A 17,794-nucleotide genomic window follows, 5' to 3' on the forward strand; every position below is an offset into this window, starting at 1 on the left:
TAGAAACACCCGTGTTAAACGAAACTACGGCATTTTCTTACAACAGAAAGTGTCTGAGTGCCAACCAGCTAGTTACTAAAGAAAATAGTGACTGGTGAACAGGTAGGATATTAATCCAAAATTTTATATACAGTATTGCATTTCGCAGTAAACCCATTTTAAGACCCCAAACACTTTTGGTCATAGTTTGTTTTAGATTTCATTGTCTTTGGTGTGAGGGACTTAAAGCTCCCCAAAACTTGATTTCAAATCTTTTAATTTGTCTATGAAATTGAATATTAATGACTAAATAAGTAATCAAAGGTAATTATTTTGAGTTTCACACTCAAAAACTCAGCTTCTCTGCTTTATCAGGACTTTGTGGGTGTGGTTTGATTAGCTTGATTGCCAGTGACCAAACAACCCATGAGCTGTCCTCAAATATAGATTCAAATGTTGCTGAATCCTGATTGGTGTACTGACATATGTGACATCACCACTGCCCTGTCCACTTCAAAGTAGTGAGAATCAGACAATAATACAAATACAGAAATCTCTCATGTGAAATAACCAAAACTGTCTAAACTTAAGCAGAACCTTTTGTGTTCATGTAGGGCCACATTGCTCATAGTAGATGCTGAGAAAATAGGTTTTCAGGGCCTTTTAATGTACAGTGGCAAGAGAAGCAGTATCACTGACATTAGTGTTGTCTCACTTGGGTGTGTTTTATTTGGACATTTCAGTGGATTGATACAGCAATGAACAGCATGACAACTGGCATTACAAGAACGACAACTCCACCCTGCTTTGAGGTTTCGTGACCTTTGGTTCACTTTGAATTCTCAGTAAGCAAAGGTGCCACTCCCATCTCATCACAATCAGCCAGGATGGGATGGAAGGATGGCTTTTAAACTGTCTTTGTTTCCAGGACAAACAGACCTGACCAGAGTATCATGAATGCCATACATGTTTACAATAAAGATAATACTACAACATTATCTGGGCCAGCTGACCAGACCAGAGACTGTTCAGCAGCAGACTGAGAAACACTGGAATAAAAAGGGAAGAATACAAAAGAACAAATACAAACAGAAAGTTGATCCCTTCAGTGATAATGAAATTGCACCAAAGCTTAGAAAAATCCCCTCATCACAATTTTATCTTATCAGTGTCAGCACTTATATTACATAACCTAAAGTCACTTCCTCCACGATCTTCCACTATGCCATCCAGCACAACAGTAGCAAAAGTGTAGTTCAATAGTATGGTTTTGCATGTTTTAACCCCTATTCTACAAATCACATATACCTTACATTTTTGGCAACCACTTTGGATACATTTTTCTCACTGTTCCAGCCCTTGGTTTCCATTGATTTCCATACAGTATAGAAATCAGTTAGCAGACTGTTGAAACTTGCTTGCGTTGTGTGACATGAATTGATGGATTACAAAATTCATGCCAGTTTCAAGAATCTGCTAATTTATTTTCATACGGTACAGACATGAGTGGAAACCAGTGGCTGCCAGGAGTGGTAGGAATAATGCATCCAATAATATAAAAATTTACAATATGCTGTAGCTTGAAAATGGCTGGAAAAAAATATTAAAGACATAGTTTGATATTTTAGGAAGTATGCTTATTTGCTTTCTTGCCGAGAGTGAGAAGCAGCCAGTTAGCTTAGCACAAAGACTGCAAACGGGGAAACAGCTAGCCTGGCCCTGTCCAGAGGTAAAAAACATCTGCCTACCAGCACCCATAATGCTGACAAATGAACATATTTTATGTCAATTGTTTAATACATACCAAAACCAAAGTGTAAAACTGCCAAGTTGTGTTGTGTTTTACAGGGGGTTTTGTGACGGATTATTCTTGGCCGGGTGCAGTGACTTCCTCATCAACCTCATGGTGATAACGAGACTCCAGGAAGTCACTGGCCAAGAAATAGTTACAGCACGTAACCCCCCTGTAAAACCATAAGGTGTTGTTTTTATGCTTCAGTTTTTGTATGTGCATAATGTGTTAATTAGTGAGCTTTAGAGGTGCTGGTAGGTGATTTATGTACCTTTTGGACAGAGCCAAACTAGGATGTTTCCCCCTGCTTCAAGTCTTTGTGCTAAGCTGAGCTAACCATCTCCTAGTTGTAGCTTCATATTTAACAGACGCTTATGGGAGTGATATTGATCTTCTCATCTAACTCTCAGCAAGAAAGCCACTAAGTGTATTTCCCAATATTGAACTAATAAGTAAACACAATCTGTAGTAAGCTAAAAGTTTCACTGTAATGATCCTTAAACTGTTGTCTTCCATTGCATTCTACTCAGGAAAGAGCATCATGACAATCACATAATTTGATCAGCTCCCTGTACTGGGTTTCCTTAATAGTGGAAGGTAGTAATTTCCTAACTGGGTCTTAATTCATCTGCATCCTGGAAAGAGCAGGCTTACTGGCTGGACACCAAAGTCTCCAGTCACCAGTAATTCAGAGGTAATTCGAGATGTGACCGTTTAAGCGGCCACCCTAGAGTTATATTACCTCAAGGACTGGACAAATAAGCCTCAAATCAACACCTCAACTCCAAATATCTGTCGAGGTAAAATCAACACAGATGAACGCTAGTAAGTTTGCTGCTTTAATGACATTGTAACTGATTACAGCATTTGGCATTGTTTGGGCCAAGTCACAGCAAAGCGAGTTTTAAACTCTCAGAGTTAAATCAACCCAGACGATTGTATTTTGTGAATGATCAGTATAGTTCCTGTGTAGGTGATGACAGAAAAGAATGGTGAAAACATACAGAATCCAAACTCTTAAAAAAATCATAATGTAAAATACTCAATAGCTAGTCAATAGAAAGTCTTCAGATGAAAAGTTCTTGTCAGATGAATTCAGATACCATAAAGGAGAGACGACTTTAAAAAGAGGTTCTTCCTTTAAGACTGTATCCAGATAAGTAAAGCCTGACATCATGAAGACAAGGTCTGTGGATAATGGCACAGGCTGGCAGAGGACAGGGCCAACTTTCCCTCCTACCCTTCCTCTCTTTTTCCGTCCATCTGTCCATTTGGAACAATGTCAAGTGTGGAAAACTGGGGTTCTGTGCAATGGGATGTTGAGAGTGATTTGTCCTCTTTCCTTTTTCTTGCCTTCTGTGGTACATTTGTTATGTGGCTGTGGGGTTAGTGTTCAGGACTGTAACCGGGGCTTGTTAGTTGGTTAATGCGTGAGGTCTGTCCAGTGTGCTGGGAGGCATTTTGTGGTCCCTCCAATTTGAGTAGGCTACGGTATCTGGGTCTGGAAATTTAGATTAGAAAATGTAAGTGAAACGCAAACACTTGATTGAAAATTTGTTTCCATTTACAGAGAACTCACCGGAGGGTCCTCCAGTCTTTGTGCCAGCAGTCCCGTTGGCTCCTCCTTCTCCATTAGTCTGTCATAGAGAAAAACAGAAAGGATTATAAGGACAATAAGGACATAATGTACAGTATATATATGTTCAATATGAAGCTACAGCCAGCAGCCGGTTAGCTTAGCTTAGCTTAGCTTAGCGTAAAGACTGGAAACAGGGAAACAGCTAGGCTGACTCTGTCCAAAGGTAACAAAATCCACCTACCAGCATCTCTAAAGCTTATTAATCAACAAACTGTATCTAGCTTGTTTAAAAACGTGTAACATGTTATGGTTTTACAGCAGGCTATGTGCTGTATTATGGCCATTTGGACATATTGCAAATCGATATTTTCCTCAAATCTTTCAGCCCTAGATTTATGTAGCTATTTTACAACTGTCAGTAACTCCAACACCTAACTCAAGATAACCTTTACAAACTAAGCTCAACTTAAAATGATTCAGCATTTAGGGTCACAGAATTTTTGTTTTTCTGTGTCATATGTAAGACTGTAGTTTGAGGGCAGTTTGCAGTTTATTCCATTTAAAAGGCGCATAGTACCTGAAACCAGTTCTGCCGACATTAGTGCGTACATGAGGGTTATTTAAGGTTAGGTAGTTACTGGATTGTGTACTGTAGTTACTAGATTTAAATGAGAGAAGAGATGTGAGGTAGTTTAGAAGCTTCGACAGTAGAGCTTTATAGATGAATAACATGAGATGGCTATTTCTTCTTGACTGTAAGAAGTCCATCCAACTGTGTGATACAAGAACAATGATGAGTATGAAATTTGTCATTTGTGATAAAATGTAAAGCACTGTGATACACAGGATTTAACTAGTGAAGTGTCCATGGGACAGCATGACAATAAAGAATATCTTCATAGTCAAGGATAAACATGAAGGTTGAATGCATAGTAGTTTTACGGTTGTAAGAAGATAGACAACCTTTAATTCTTTACAAGAAACCTAATTTGATTTTTAAGTTTTCAGTCAAATGTTGAATGTGAATCTTGAATGATAGTCTGCTGTTAAGCCAAATTCCTAAGTATTTGTAGGACTCAGCAAGAGTAATATGGGTGCCATTTAAAGTTGTAATGGCAGGATAGTCAGAGTCACTGGTGGAGATGAAGAATACCATGTACTTGGTCTTTTCTGCATTTAAAACTAGTCTGTGATTAAAGAGTGATACTTGGCTGGGGTGGCACCTGGGGCATATAAAATAGTATCATCAGCAAAAAAAATGTACATTGGAGTATTTATTTGGAAGTATTATGTTATTTATGTATAACGTAAACAGCAGTGGACCAAGGATAGGCCCCTGTGGCAACCCATTTCTGATTTTAAGATGGCTTGAGTGAGTACCATCAGCAACAACAGTCTGAGTTCTAAGAATGGAACCAATTAAGCGTGGCTTCATCTAAATCTGTAGACTGTAGTTTGTGGAGTAGGATTTTCGGTATCAAATGCTTTGGAGAGGTCAAAGAAGAGGGCAGCACAAAACATTTTTGTATTATATAAAAAATATAAAAATATTATATTTTTTATTAATATTATATTACAGATATGCAAATGGTGAAAGAAGCTCATCAAGAACGTTTTGGAACTTGCTTTATGCATGGTATGCAGTAATGCCTATCAAACTCTCAAAGTGAGGCCACATCACAGGAAAGTAACAGCAACTAGAGTGGAACAAAACAACTTTTAACAACCAACAATGGGGTTTTTTTCATTGCAGACTGGCTGTGATCACAGTTTCCCCTTTCCATGCCTGGTAGTATCATTGATCTTACCTTAACCCTTCAAGGTAGACAGCACACCAAAAAGAGTTGGCACTTTGTCCAGCTGAGCGGGAGGACACTACACTTCCTGCATCAGCGTGAAGTGCTACAATGTATAGCTGTTTGGTGATTTTGCCCTTTCTGTCTCATTGCTTGTGAGTCCCTCTGCACTCCTGCTCTTAACTATCAATCAACACTTGACTCAAACTGCATTGTGTGGCATAATAAAATTTCCTAAGTGCATTACAGCATATTATATTATATTTTTAACATCTTAATTCCATCAGACATTTGCAGGTGTCATGTATGAACAGCCTTTCACAAAGTAGTCAATAATCTCTTCCTAACGATGCAGGATAGTGGTCAGTCTTTATCCTGCTAGACCTCGGTGCAGTATTGGACACAGTGGACCACAATTTTAATAGAGTGAGAAAAAACTGTAGAGAGATCCCTCAGGGGTCAATACTAGGTCCTTTCCTCTTATTACTGTACATTCTGTCATTTGTTATTGAGAGGCATACAAACTGCTCTCTCAGATGTCTGATAACTTTGTCATATGACTGTAAATCTGAGATCTTTTTAACCCTCACAAGTCAATAACAATTTTAGTTATTTCTGACAATCACATTTTGTGATAATGTTAATGAGGGCAGTGTAGTTTGTTATCTTTATACAATATCTTTTATTTTGTTCAGCTATTGTAACTCTATCTACACGTGTTTCTGCAAAACATCTGTCTTTATCTCCAGGATGTGTAATATGCTGCTGCTTGGATTTTGATACCTTTCACTCTGTTCATTTGGTAGCAAATTATCCCATTAATTCCACTGGAGTGTCCTTACACTGTTTTCACACTTAATTTCTTAATTGATTTTTAATTACATTAAAAATAACTGGAAGGCCTCTGTTATACTCCTACAAGCTACAGTACAATTTAGGATCATCAGACAAAGTCTAGAATTAACACTGAAGGAGGCCAAGTGTTTGCTTTTGGAGCCCCTGAACTTTGGGAAGACCTATGAGAGAAAATCCGACTTGCCAAGTCCATTTCGTCATTTAATAACTTTTTAAAAATGCATTTAATAGGCAGACCTTCTTGTAATTTGGTCTATACATATACATGTTTAATTATTTTTTGCTATTACCCAGTGTTTATGTTACCATTGGTTATTTTATATTCTTTAATTTTTGCCTTTATATATGTTATGGTAGTTAAGTGTGTAGTAGTTGGTTTTAATGTGTTAAAGCATCATCATCATCATCATTATTTTTATTATTATGGATTGTGGTATGAAGTATCATAATTATAATATGAAATTGTTATTACTCTGTATTCCATACCCAAAGCTTGTTATTCGAGCTGTCATTAATCATATTCAGAAAATAATGGTCATGATGCACTCATAATATCCTGACAAAATTATTTCTAATAGCAAAATTTCACATGATTAAACATTTTCATTGATGGCCTAATCTATTTTCATTTGTCCCATGGGTTTACATGGTTTGAATCTAATGAGGCCAATATCAGCTACAGTATCACAGCCTCTACCATCCTCCTGCTGATTGCCAATAATCAGCCTCTTACTGCTCCTAACTGGCAGCTAATGAACTGCAATAGATGCTACACGCTACATTTAGATATTGAAGGTGCTGTTGCATGAATGGAGTGAGGTATTTGCTGACAGACTGAAAGAACTGGAAACAAAGAAGCAGTTCATACCGTTGTGCCGCTCACGTCATATGCGTTGCCACTGCTCCTGTGGATGACAACAAAGGAAATGAGAGGTTATCAAGTGTTAAGATGGTTTGCCATATCTGTGTGTACTCAGTGTGTGCGGGGACAAAGGTGCATACAGTCCTATTTACAAATGTAGGTTTGATTTATGGCTGAAGACCTTTAAAACTCTGTCCGTCTGTCACCTGTTTTGTCTCTGGCTGTTTTCCGAGTTTGTATCCTGTATTTTCTTTGTCATCCAGGTCCATGCACATACAGGTATACCAGGCCCTCTGGTCACAGTCCCCTGCTCCCCTTCCAAAAAGTCTTTGTGTCTATAATGGCCATCATCCTGCTCTCAGCACTCTCCTATTAGACCTGACTGGCTCAGCTGAGCCCAGGCTGAATACAGTATAGAAAACTATAAGTCATTTCAGGCTCAAGTCAAGTTTTGGCTCTTCTGGAATCACTGTTTTCAGCCGGTTATAATATTTTGTTCTTGACAGAGCTGTCATTTTAATGGTCAGTATTCATAGACATGGCTTGATCTGGGACTTGCTTTGATAAGACTTAAGATTTGACTTGAGACAAAGCTTGAGACTAGACTTAGACTTGCTTTGACAGGACTTGTGACTTAGCTTGGGACTTGCTTCGACATATGACTTGACCAGGTCTTAATTGGGACTTGATTTAGACTTCAATCAAGTATATTTATATCTTTATAAGTATGGGTCTCCCTCAGCAATTGAAAGTATAAAACAGTTTTCAGCAATTATCAGTTTTCAACATTTATCAGTCACAAATCAGATTACTGTCACCTCAAAGTTTCCTTGAAGTATTCCTTGCACCACATCTGTTCTTTGTCTTAACTCAATCAACACACATTGGCACTAGTGTGTTCCCCTCCTTTAGATATACAAACAATGTGCTGATTCCCATATATCACTACAGTCCCATTCCAGTTTCATTCCTCTGAGTGACAAACAAGCCCTGGAATGTACAGAAACAGACTGCAGAAGATAAGACTGTTGTTTTACCCCACAGTTCCTCTGTGTCACTGTCACTGATATGTTTGGCGTGACAACTGCAGTAATGGGTGTGCAAATACACACATGCATGCATAGATATGTATGAAAACACCCACATACGCATGCACAAACACACACAAAAAGAGGCTATTGAAGGTTAATGTTCCAAGCCCAGTCCATTAGGCTCAGCTACCTCAACCCTAAAATGATATTTGACTGCACTTCTCTGCCTCCTCCACTTCAAACAGCCAACGCCCTTCATCAAAAACCACCTATCGAGTCGAACAAGTCTCTCTGTTCTGTGCTGCTGAAAAGTGATGAATAGCAATTGCAAAAGCCTTGCAAGTCCGGCGGACAGGAAAATGAATCAGCTAACATATTGTGAGCAGCCACTCCAAACAGGAGGAGACTTGCTTTATACTGGGTGGCAGTGTTGGTCACGATTACTCATACATTAGGTGACACTGTTCTTAATTCCTTTAATTCCCTTTGAGTGACAGTATTCAGGAGTGCAAATGGTCAAAGGCAGCTTTTTTATAGTATACTGGAGGAAATGACTCAACACAAATTTACTCAAATTAATGTCACTTTTCATCATCACGTTTCCCTCACCTGTGACACTTGGCACACAGGGCGACGAGAGTAATGCTGAGGATGAGGAAGACGATGAGGGAGATGATGCCCACCTCTGGGGATGAAACCAAACCCAACATGCCAACCATCCCTACTGGAGCCATTGTCCTAGTGCTCTGTAAAGAATGGCAAAACCACACCAAAAGTGTCAACAAAGTAGGCACACATTGTTAAAGCAAAATTCTTAAGCAACCAAAGTGAGTTGATAGAAAAGGCTATGTGAAATTTTTACAATCAATTTTTATCCATTAGATACAATTGTGATGATGTCCAGTAAACATACAGCATCTCACATATTTAGGTTCAGCACTTCTCAGATGAACATATTCTTCAAAAAGAACCATAATGATGCACAATATAGCAAAGGAAAAAAAAAACCCAGGGTTCCTAACTTACGTTGTATGCTGCTTGACTCCGCTGTAGCTCTGTCACTAACTGCTGTCAGTCGTTCAACTGTCTTTGCTTTATGTGGCTCACACCAGGCAGGCGACTTTGGGAGGGACTCATTCATTGGTGTCCTGTCTGTCATGAAGGAGGTGTTGACACAAGGCAATAAACAGCCCATTGTGTTGTTTAACGTTACTAAACTACATGCACACCTGACATGCCTGTGCCAAGGAATGTTGGAATGTTTTAGGAAAAAAATACTTGAATCTCAAAAGATGGTAGTTGATCAAGAGAAAACGCAATAAATGAATACAAGCCATTTTTTAAACTTAGACTGAAAATCCTCCTGTGGGGTAAACCTGAGAACTGAACCAACCGCTGATGTTAATTCATGTGTGTACTGTAGCTGCCTGCCAGGGAAAAGCTGATTAGGCACACACACACACACATATTATACATATGTATGTATAATAAATGTAACTATATAAATATATAGTTACATTTATTTTTTAATTGCACGTTAGTCTCTCCTTCTTGGTCTCTTTACAGAGAGCTCATTGGCTCAAACTACGGAAATCATACTCACAAGGGAGGTATTACAGAAAAAAGGATCATTGTTCCGATGTAGAGCAGGGTTTGGATGCAGAATAGGACTAGTGTAATTGGATTACCATGATTTGGATATGCAGTTTGAGTTCTGCACATGGAAGTGAGGACATTTCAGCTGATCACTTTGAAAAGGTCAAGTCATGAAAGTAAGGGATAATATAATGTAAATGATAAAGTTACCCCTGTAGTGGTGAGTTCAATGATGAATGTTTAGTGAGCAAATTAATGCAGCAACCAGGGGCGGTTTTAGTGATTTGGAGGCCCCAGGCGAAGACCAACGTGAGGCCCTTCTCCATTTAGCTTAATGCAATCATAACTAGTAGACAAAAACAATTTGGAGGCAACTCTTTTCAGTTAACAAAGCCACAGAACTAAGGGACAGAACCACATGAGAATTCTAACTGTTCTAACTGAAGAACTTCAAATGACCTTCACTCAGTTAGAAGAAGACAATATGGCAAGAAACAGATGATAAGCAGTGTTGGGCAGTAGCGGCGCTACAAGTAGTGGCATTACAAGTTTAACTACATTTTTCAGTAGTGTGGTGCAGCGTTGTTGTTTTCTGAATCAAATAGCTTTTCAGTAGCTACATTCCTACGACGTCTCTGCTGCAGGGGAATACAGACAAGCGAGCTTGAGTTTACACATTCAGGTCATTCCCGAATAAGCCAACACAACCAAGCTAACCATCACAATTCAGTGCAGTCTGCACGCACCAGCCAGCAATTTGTCAACCACTTGTAACCACTAGCTAGCTACAATTTTTTCACTGTTTGCAGAAAATGAATATAATTAAGCGTGATTGGTTTTGGAGCAGTGAGAGTAGACAGAACAGCTTATTGACAGTTTTATTGATCACCGAGATAGCGCTGACTTGGAATGAAGTTGGTTCAATGTAAAAAAGAAAAAGAAAAGCTTCGATGTAGTAAGCTACTTTTGCCATGTTGCTGTAGCTTAGCTTGCTACATTACTCTGGGGATAGCTTCAGTGTAGTATATAATCTTTAATTCTTTCAAGACAAAAGTATAGTACATGCTTTTTGGTAAAAAAATTTGAACATCCACTATTCTCTAGGGGTAAGTCCACAACTGTGTGTGTGTTAGCTCCTTCCATCCCATCATATTTTTAAAATGCAGCAGAAGACAACCACTGTAGGGGGCGTGTGACGCGAGAGGTAACCGACAAGAGTGACCCACAGTGTGGCAGACTGACCACTGCTCAGTGTAACAGGAAAGCCATAGAGCGGGTAGTCCGAGCTAATCAGCCATGAGCAGCTGCTGTCAGACTCTCCGTGTCCGCGCTGGAAACAGAGTCACTTGGAACTTTGACCGTCACTAGAAGCACATCATGGCCCTTTGTAAAAGTTTCTGTGTGGTACCTGTGTTGTAGCTGAGCTAGCGGCTCAGAGAGGCGAAGAGGCTCTCTGGTGTGTTTTCTTGTCTGTGGGAGAGTGTCAGTACGTAGCCGTAGCCTTGCTGTTTATCATGTTCATGTTACAGGCTACAGTTTGCCAGTGTTCTGATATTTATACTTGCCGGCAGCTGAAATATAGCCTACCTCAGAGTAAGGGTCCTGTCTAGATGGTAACCCTGGACTTGCGGAAACTCTAGTAAGATTTAGGTTTAGGCAATAAAACTACCTGGTTAGGTTTAGGGATGCGCACAATGAAAAAACACGTACAAATCTCGCGAGAGTTTCGCAAATCCAGGGTTACCATCTAAACACATTAGATGATATGATTCCAAATTATTTACCGGCCACCTGGCTGGTGACCCCAATTCATTTATTTATAACAAAGATAGTGACTGTCTTTCTCTAATGGTAACTTGAATAGCTTCGTCATTTGAATTGGCGTAAATGCAAGAGTCTACGCAGTAGTGATCGAGGTCCCACCCATACACCCAGCCGACTCACTCACGAGCCGGCCTCAGCTGTCAATCATGATGTTGAAACCGCCTTTTTGCGTACTTTGAGTTCTTAGTTTAGCTCATGTCCCATCTGCTAACATGGAGGGGGCAGGGTTTATCACCTATACTGCAGCTAGCCACCAGGGGGCGGTTGAGATGTTTTGGCTTCACTTTTGGGGAGCTGTCATATCGTCCATTTTTATATACAGTCAATGGTAGCAACCTAGAAAACCCCAAACCAAAAGAAATACCAGCATGTCTACAGGATATACTTTGTGCGTGGCTGTAGGAGGATACCATTGCATGGTGTGAAATTGCAGTGTGTGTCAATGACAGTTGTATGCATGTTTCCAGCCACTCCTGCACTATTAGCCCTGAAGCCATTTTTTTTTTTTTTGGTTAGTGGAATTACCTCATTCAGTGTTAAGGGAGCAGACCAATTATGTTATTCTGCATTCACGCTACATTAAAATAATTAAACACGTTTGCTCTTTTCCAGTTCGGTGTGTAAAATTACTTTAATAAGGATTTAAATTAATTTTTGTTGGGTTTTTAAAGGTGAGGTATGCAATTCTGTATTGGATTAGAATCGCATACCCCCCCTTTAACTAAAGCGAAGACTTTGTTCATTTTGTTTAAACTTCCATGTTTTGCCTTAAAAGAATAGTTAGACATTCTGGGAAATATGCTCATTTGCTTTCTTGCTGAGAGTTAGATGAGAAGACTGATATGACCCTCATGTCTGTCTGTTAAATATGACAGGAGACTGTTAGCTTAACCATAGCTAACATGGCTCTGTCCAAAGAAAACAAAAATCAACCTACCAGCACCTCTAAAGCTCACTGATAAACATGTTATATCTTGTTTGTTTAATCCATACAAAATCCCCCCTTTTTTAACCTTTGGACATACCCAAGCTAGCTGTTTACCCTGCGTCCAGTCTTTATGTTAAGCTAAGCTAACCGTCTCCTGGCTCCGCCTTCATATTTAACAGACACATATGAGAGCGGTATCGAAGGTGTATTTCCCAAAATGTAACTATTCCTTTAATAACGTAATTGCTTTGTAGATACAGAGACACAGAAAGGTAAGGCAGAGGAAGGATTGCATTGATTTACCATGACACACACATCCAAACTCACACACCTCACCACCCCTGACTCTTTAAGATTACACACACACACACACACACACAAACATCTCTTTGTTAGTGATGAAACCGACACCACGTAACACCCACACCCATTACTTGTTTAACAGCCCTATTCTGTCATAATCATCTTCTGAAGCCCCGCAGAACAGGCAATCTATAGCGCTCAGCAATTTTCATTTGTTCCCTTTCTGGGATCTGTATGAGATTTGCTCAGTGGCACACAGCAAAATCAATAGCTACACTTTTACAGCAGGGGGACAGGAAGCCTACAGGAATCATGACCAATTTCAAATATTTGTAACATAATCCTGAAAGCACAATTTGCTCATAGAGGAATGAACCAAGCTAACAAATCATCTCTATTTGTGGGCAAATTGAAAAAATAATAACCTTCCTGATGCTTGCTGAGTTTAACCCTGCAGAGGAAAGTGGGACTACTGCATGAGCGTATAAGACTCTAACAATGCTACCACAGGGTTCACTAACACACTGCTTGGCTCACGTTTTTTCATTCAGACTATCTCAACAACTGACAATAACACATTTTCTTTGGACAGAGCCAGTTTCCCTCTGCTTCCAGTCTTTATGCTAAGCTAAGCTAACAGACAGATATGGGAGTGGTATCGAGCTTCTCATTTAACTTGGCAAGAAAGCGAATAAGATATATTAACTCTAATACTGAGTCATCCTGAAACTCATCCTGAGGGAATTTACTTTACATATTTACTTAACTTTACATATTAGAAGGAAAAGGTGCGGCTACCATCTTAATATGGCTGACATACAATATGTATCACCTAACAAAGAACAGGCAAAACCACAGAGACACACTGACAATATCCTGGTTTTCTCCATATGGACAAACAGGGTCAACAAGATATATTCATGTTTATCATTAGTGTCTAAACACCCTTGATTTGTTTCATGGCCTGTTCTAAATATTCAGTATTTGCCAAGGTTTTTCCAGCTTTTTCCATTTTCCGCTAGATTCTGTTTATGTTATCTCATGCTTTCCATGTCGACTTGTTACATAGTAATGCTTGGCCTTGCTGGATATCTGGCTGGTGTAAATCTACTAAATATCTTTACATTGAGATAAACCACTCTTTCATCTGCTCCCACTTCTGCCAATCAAAACCCTTTAATTTAGGAACAATACGATTGAGTCAGCCCTTCACCACATCTTGAGGGTCTTAAGTAATTTTATTGGGCAGAGAAATAAAACCAAAAACATGTAGTTGTTGCCTTTTGTAGTGTAGTGTTGTCCTCTTTTCCAACCTCCCCCCCCCACCACACACACACTAACTGGATCTGCTGAGGGATTTTACCCACGTGGAAGACCGTTCTGCCAACTTGTCTCCATGCAGTCTATCCCACTGCCTCAGTATTAAACTAGCCTCTTTGTTCACCCAAATCCCACTATCTGGCTAGTCCACTTCAATGAACGCCGTAATCCAGATTTGCTCTTTCACTCCATCTTTCAATGTTGACACTGCTGCTTACCTCAGAGAGCAGAGAGCCTAAGGAAACAAAACAGGAATGTCCAGTATTGTAAAGCTTGAGATGCAGGTTTTGGAGTAGCAGTATGTCCAGAATTGGACAGTAAACAAATTCTGAATATGCAGTTGCTTGTATTCTGTATCAGAATAGGTAAAAATGCAACATATTTCTTAAAATTAGGAACAGAAATACATTTAGACACTATTAGGTTTACTCCTGGTATGTTTGAGACCAATAGCCTTCATCAGAATTCTCCTCAGAACAGACTCCGTCATCAGCAGCAATTAAATGAGAGGATAATTCACTGAGGAAAACTTTACTGAGACATGGTTAGCAAACAACGAAGTCCACAGAGCCAACTGTTTCTTCGCTGAATCAGCAGTTAAACCCTTCGGAAATTTCAGATGACCTGTTAATTGTACCAGACAATAAGCTCTTTCACATTATTTTATTGTTCGAATACTTTAAGTAATCACATTTTTCACAGATAAACTGATTGTTAAGCAAAAACATATAAAGATATAAAGATGGCTTTATTTCATTATTAATATTGTTTGGTACATTTAAACCTACCCCCCGACACTCACACACACACACACACACACACACTTACAAACACTCACTTGTCTCTGTCTTGTTTACCCTGCAGTTTCTTGTTCATGTGCCTCATTGTGATAAGTGCTGTCAGGATGCAACACAGGAACAAGACAGGGAAGGATACACAAGCCCACCACAGCTGCCTCTCTCCAAATACCTCCACCACTGTATCCCTCCGTCTGGCGTAGTCCTGGAAGAGAGCCTCCAGCTGGCACACAGTGCACAGGGACAGAAACAGGTGGAAGATCTGGTGACCCTGACCCATGAAGTCACAGTGGCCCGGGAAGAAACTCTCAGGGATGGGACATGAGAAGAAGAGGGCAGACAGCATGAAAAAGGCAATATGGAGGGCGTGGAAGGGCAGTGAGGGCTCCTGTGTCCAGGAGACGGTGAACAGGCGATGGGCTACAGGGCTGATGTCCAGCAGGTATGCTAGGGTGGTAGGGATCAGCTGGCAGATCTTACGCTGCAATGGATATGGCCGCCGGTACCTGGACTTAGCGAAACAGCAACCTGCACAGGAAAGCCACCCAAAGAAGACAGCTCCAGGTAGAAACAACAGCCCGATGCAGCTTTCTCTCCACTCTGGCTCTGACGCATAGAAATAATGGCCAAGTGAGCAACCATACTGATACACTGCTACACCCACATAGTCCATGAAGAAGAAGAAGTAGTGTGCATGTTCAGAGTGAGACTGCAAGAGGTGTGCTGCCACACTGAAGAACAGATAAATGAAGGAAGACACCAGGAAGACACTCAGAGGTAGAGAGGCTGCGTCCAGGGTGTACCCCAGGGCGCCTACGTTGGCCCACCAGCGGAGCAGCAGCACAGGACCTGCCAACAAGTGAGTCCACACGTTCAGGGATTCATTGTGTCTCTGGAAGAGGCTGAGGAGGTAGCAGCGCCAGTCCTGCTGGACAGGACGGTAGCCCGACAGGATGTAGGGCTCTCGGAACAAGCTGGGGACCTGGGATGCGGTGACGGTTGGGCTGGGTGAAGGGATGATGTCCGAGAAGTGGGGCAGGCGGCGGAGGTGTTTGATGCTTAGGGTCAAGGTGCTGAGCCGCTGGAGAATGTCACCTGACATAGCTGGGTGATGGGTGGAGGAGAAGAAGAGGAGATGGAATACAGACAGAGGAGGATTGCTGGACAGAACACCCTGAGAGACAAAACTGAAAAAAGAGACAGTACATTATTGCAGGAGTTGACTTTATAGGATAGGATGCCACATGGAATTGAATGAATATTTGAAAACTGCAAGGTTATTTATTAAGAAAGACCTTATAATAGCTCATAACCTAACCCACAATGCGCTTTGATGTGATGCCAACAAGCATTATCTAGGAGGCATTTTTCAATCTGCACAGTGAATCAGAGATATGAAGGTGGGGATATAAGAATGGAAGATGGAGAGAAAGTAAAGTCTGAGTTTAATACAATCTGAGGGGTTTAAAATTGGGAGAGAAAGTTAATAAAATTTCCAGCCAGGAGCACATGCTGCGAAATTTCGATAGACAGATTAACAAACTAGGGCTGTTTTTGTGAGCCCTGAAATACAGCAGCTGCAATGCTTTCAATGTTTTTAAACTGATGTGCGAGGAACCATGTGCAGCATCGCATGTTAATGTTTTCATTTGACAGATCGTTCCAGATTTAACTATTTTCACCTGCAGTCTCTTGGCACATTACAATTAAAAACTTACAGTCAACACAGTAATAAAACAAATGTACACAACATGAGAGCATTTATAACAATAGGCAGACATTCTCCATATGTCATGTATACTGGAAAAGCAGGTATGAAGTCAAACCTGTAACCATCACCCTCATGTTATGACACAAGCACAGAGTAAACTACTGTTGTCACTAAGGTAAATGAGCACCTATGGAGGCAACAAGCCACCCATCTGAGGATAGACTGCTACTGAAAACAGCTACTTTATCCCCACCCAATGGGTGCGCCCTGACCATTTCCCCCCTCTATTGTTGGTACAAAAAAACCTATTCCTCTGACCCTGTATGCCTGCACCTGTTTATCTTTGAACTAACCTTAATGTGCATTTTTAGCCCATAAAGAAATAATATAGAGAATTAAAATGCTCTTTTCCTTTAATATATGTGCTGCAGAGTCCTTAGCAGAAAACATACGTTCCACACATCTTATCCTTCATGTCAACACAGAAGAAATGGCTACAATAAACATTTGCAATAACGTTAGTCGCAGAAATTATTTAGATGCTTACAATGATGCGTGTCCAAATTAACACAGGCTACTGTAAGGTATAGCTGTGTGAAGTTGGTGATAGGATCTAAGAAGAAGAAACATCATCTCACCTGCTTGTATCGCCAAAACACCTGTTGCCCGTCTGGAGTCGCACGTCTCTTCAAGAAGAAAAAGACAGCCTAACTATCCTGCAGGCTTTCCTCCCGTAGAAAGTGCACCGACATAGCTAACTACAACATGTTGAGCTAAAGAGATATTTGGGAAGCTGGAAAGGGTAAAAACACAGCCGACCCAACAGCCCGGAGAGTTTGGAGCGTGGGCGGGGTTACAATGACCTGAAACGCCCCGAAGTGCGGTCATCATCGGCCATTATCATTACCGAAAAATGACACTATATTCTTATAGTTGACATTTATCGTCTTTGACAGAGACATTCAATGTTAAGTTTGTGTTTTATATCGTGAGTATTTACCTATAAGTTTTAATAGAAACTGAAGTGCACTGTGTCATTGTTTCTAATGACCAGAATTCTTTATAAATATTGTTGCCAAACGTCCCGAAGAGAGCATATTTTGGTAAAACCATAATAACGATGATACACTGGGAGAAAAAAAAAGATAAAATGCATGTTTAATTTTGCATGTTTGTGTCTCCATCTACGGTCCAGTACTAGAAAACAAGCACCCATCCGTACTGGATTGACTTTTATGCTTCTGGACAGCCACCGTTTATGTCGCCATCTCCTGGACAAATTGACAAATGCTTGGTTAGGTTAGGTACGCTTGGCTTTTCCTCCTTTTTAACAGCCCGCCCCTTCCTGATCTGTTTTCGCGCGAGTTCTAGAGGGGGGCGGGGTCATATGGCGTCACGGTGGATTGTATTGGACAGCTGCA

The 17,794-nt window shown here is 40.4% G+C and overlaps 1 protein-coding gene across 2 annotated transcripts; it reads right to left on the reverse strand.

The window, feature by feature from the left end:
- Positions 1-683: 683 nt before the first annotated feature.
- Positions 684-17,726, reverse strand: paqr8 (progestin and adipoQ receptor family member VIII). 2 transcript variants are annotated; one of them, XM_044170374.1, is made up of 8 exons: positions 17,012-17,726; positions 14,704-15,849; positions 11,078-14,100; positions 8,921-9,046; positions 8,504-8,640; positions 6,870-6,906; positions 3,351-3,408; positions 684-3,272 (listed from the first exon to the last, which is right to left on the reverse strand). In XM_044170374.1, exons 2-3 carry the CDS (start codon positions 15,762-15,764, stop codon positions 14,085-14,087), a joined length of 1,077 nt encoding a protein of 358 aa, XP_044026309.1. In that variant the 5' UTR covers positions 15,765-15,849; positions 17,012-17,726; the 3' UTR covers positions 684-3,272; positions 3,351-3,408; positions 6,870-6,906; positions 8,504-8,640; positions 8,921-9,046; positions 11,078-14,084. The 2 variants fall into 2 exon arrangements, 1 of the variants encoding a protein (XP_044026309.1); XR_006375057.1 differs by lacking the exons at positions 11,078-14,100; positions 14,704-15,849; positions 17,012-17,726 and adding an exon at positions 10,899-11,033.
- Positions 17,727-17,794: the final 68 nt, after the last annotated feature.

The sequence above is a fragment of the Siniperca chuatsi genome, linkage group LG16, assembly GCF_020085105.1.
Source record: "Siniperca chuatsi isolate FFG_IHB_CAS linkage group LG16, ASM2008510v1, whole genome shotgun sequence".
In the NCBI taxonomy this organism is placed as follows: domain Eukaryota; kingdom Metazoa; phylum Chordata; class Actinopteri; order Centrarchiformes; family Sinipercidae; genus Siniperca; species Siniperca chuatsi.

Excerpts from the sequence above, each read along its gene's own strand:
- paqr8 (XM_044170374.1), bottom strand. The coding sequence starts at position 15,764 with ATGTCAGGTGACATTCTCCAGCGGCTCAGCACCTTGACCCTAAGCATC.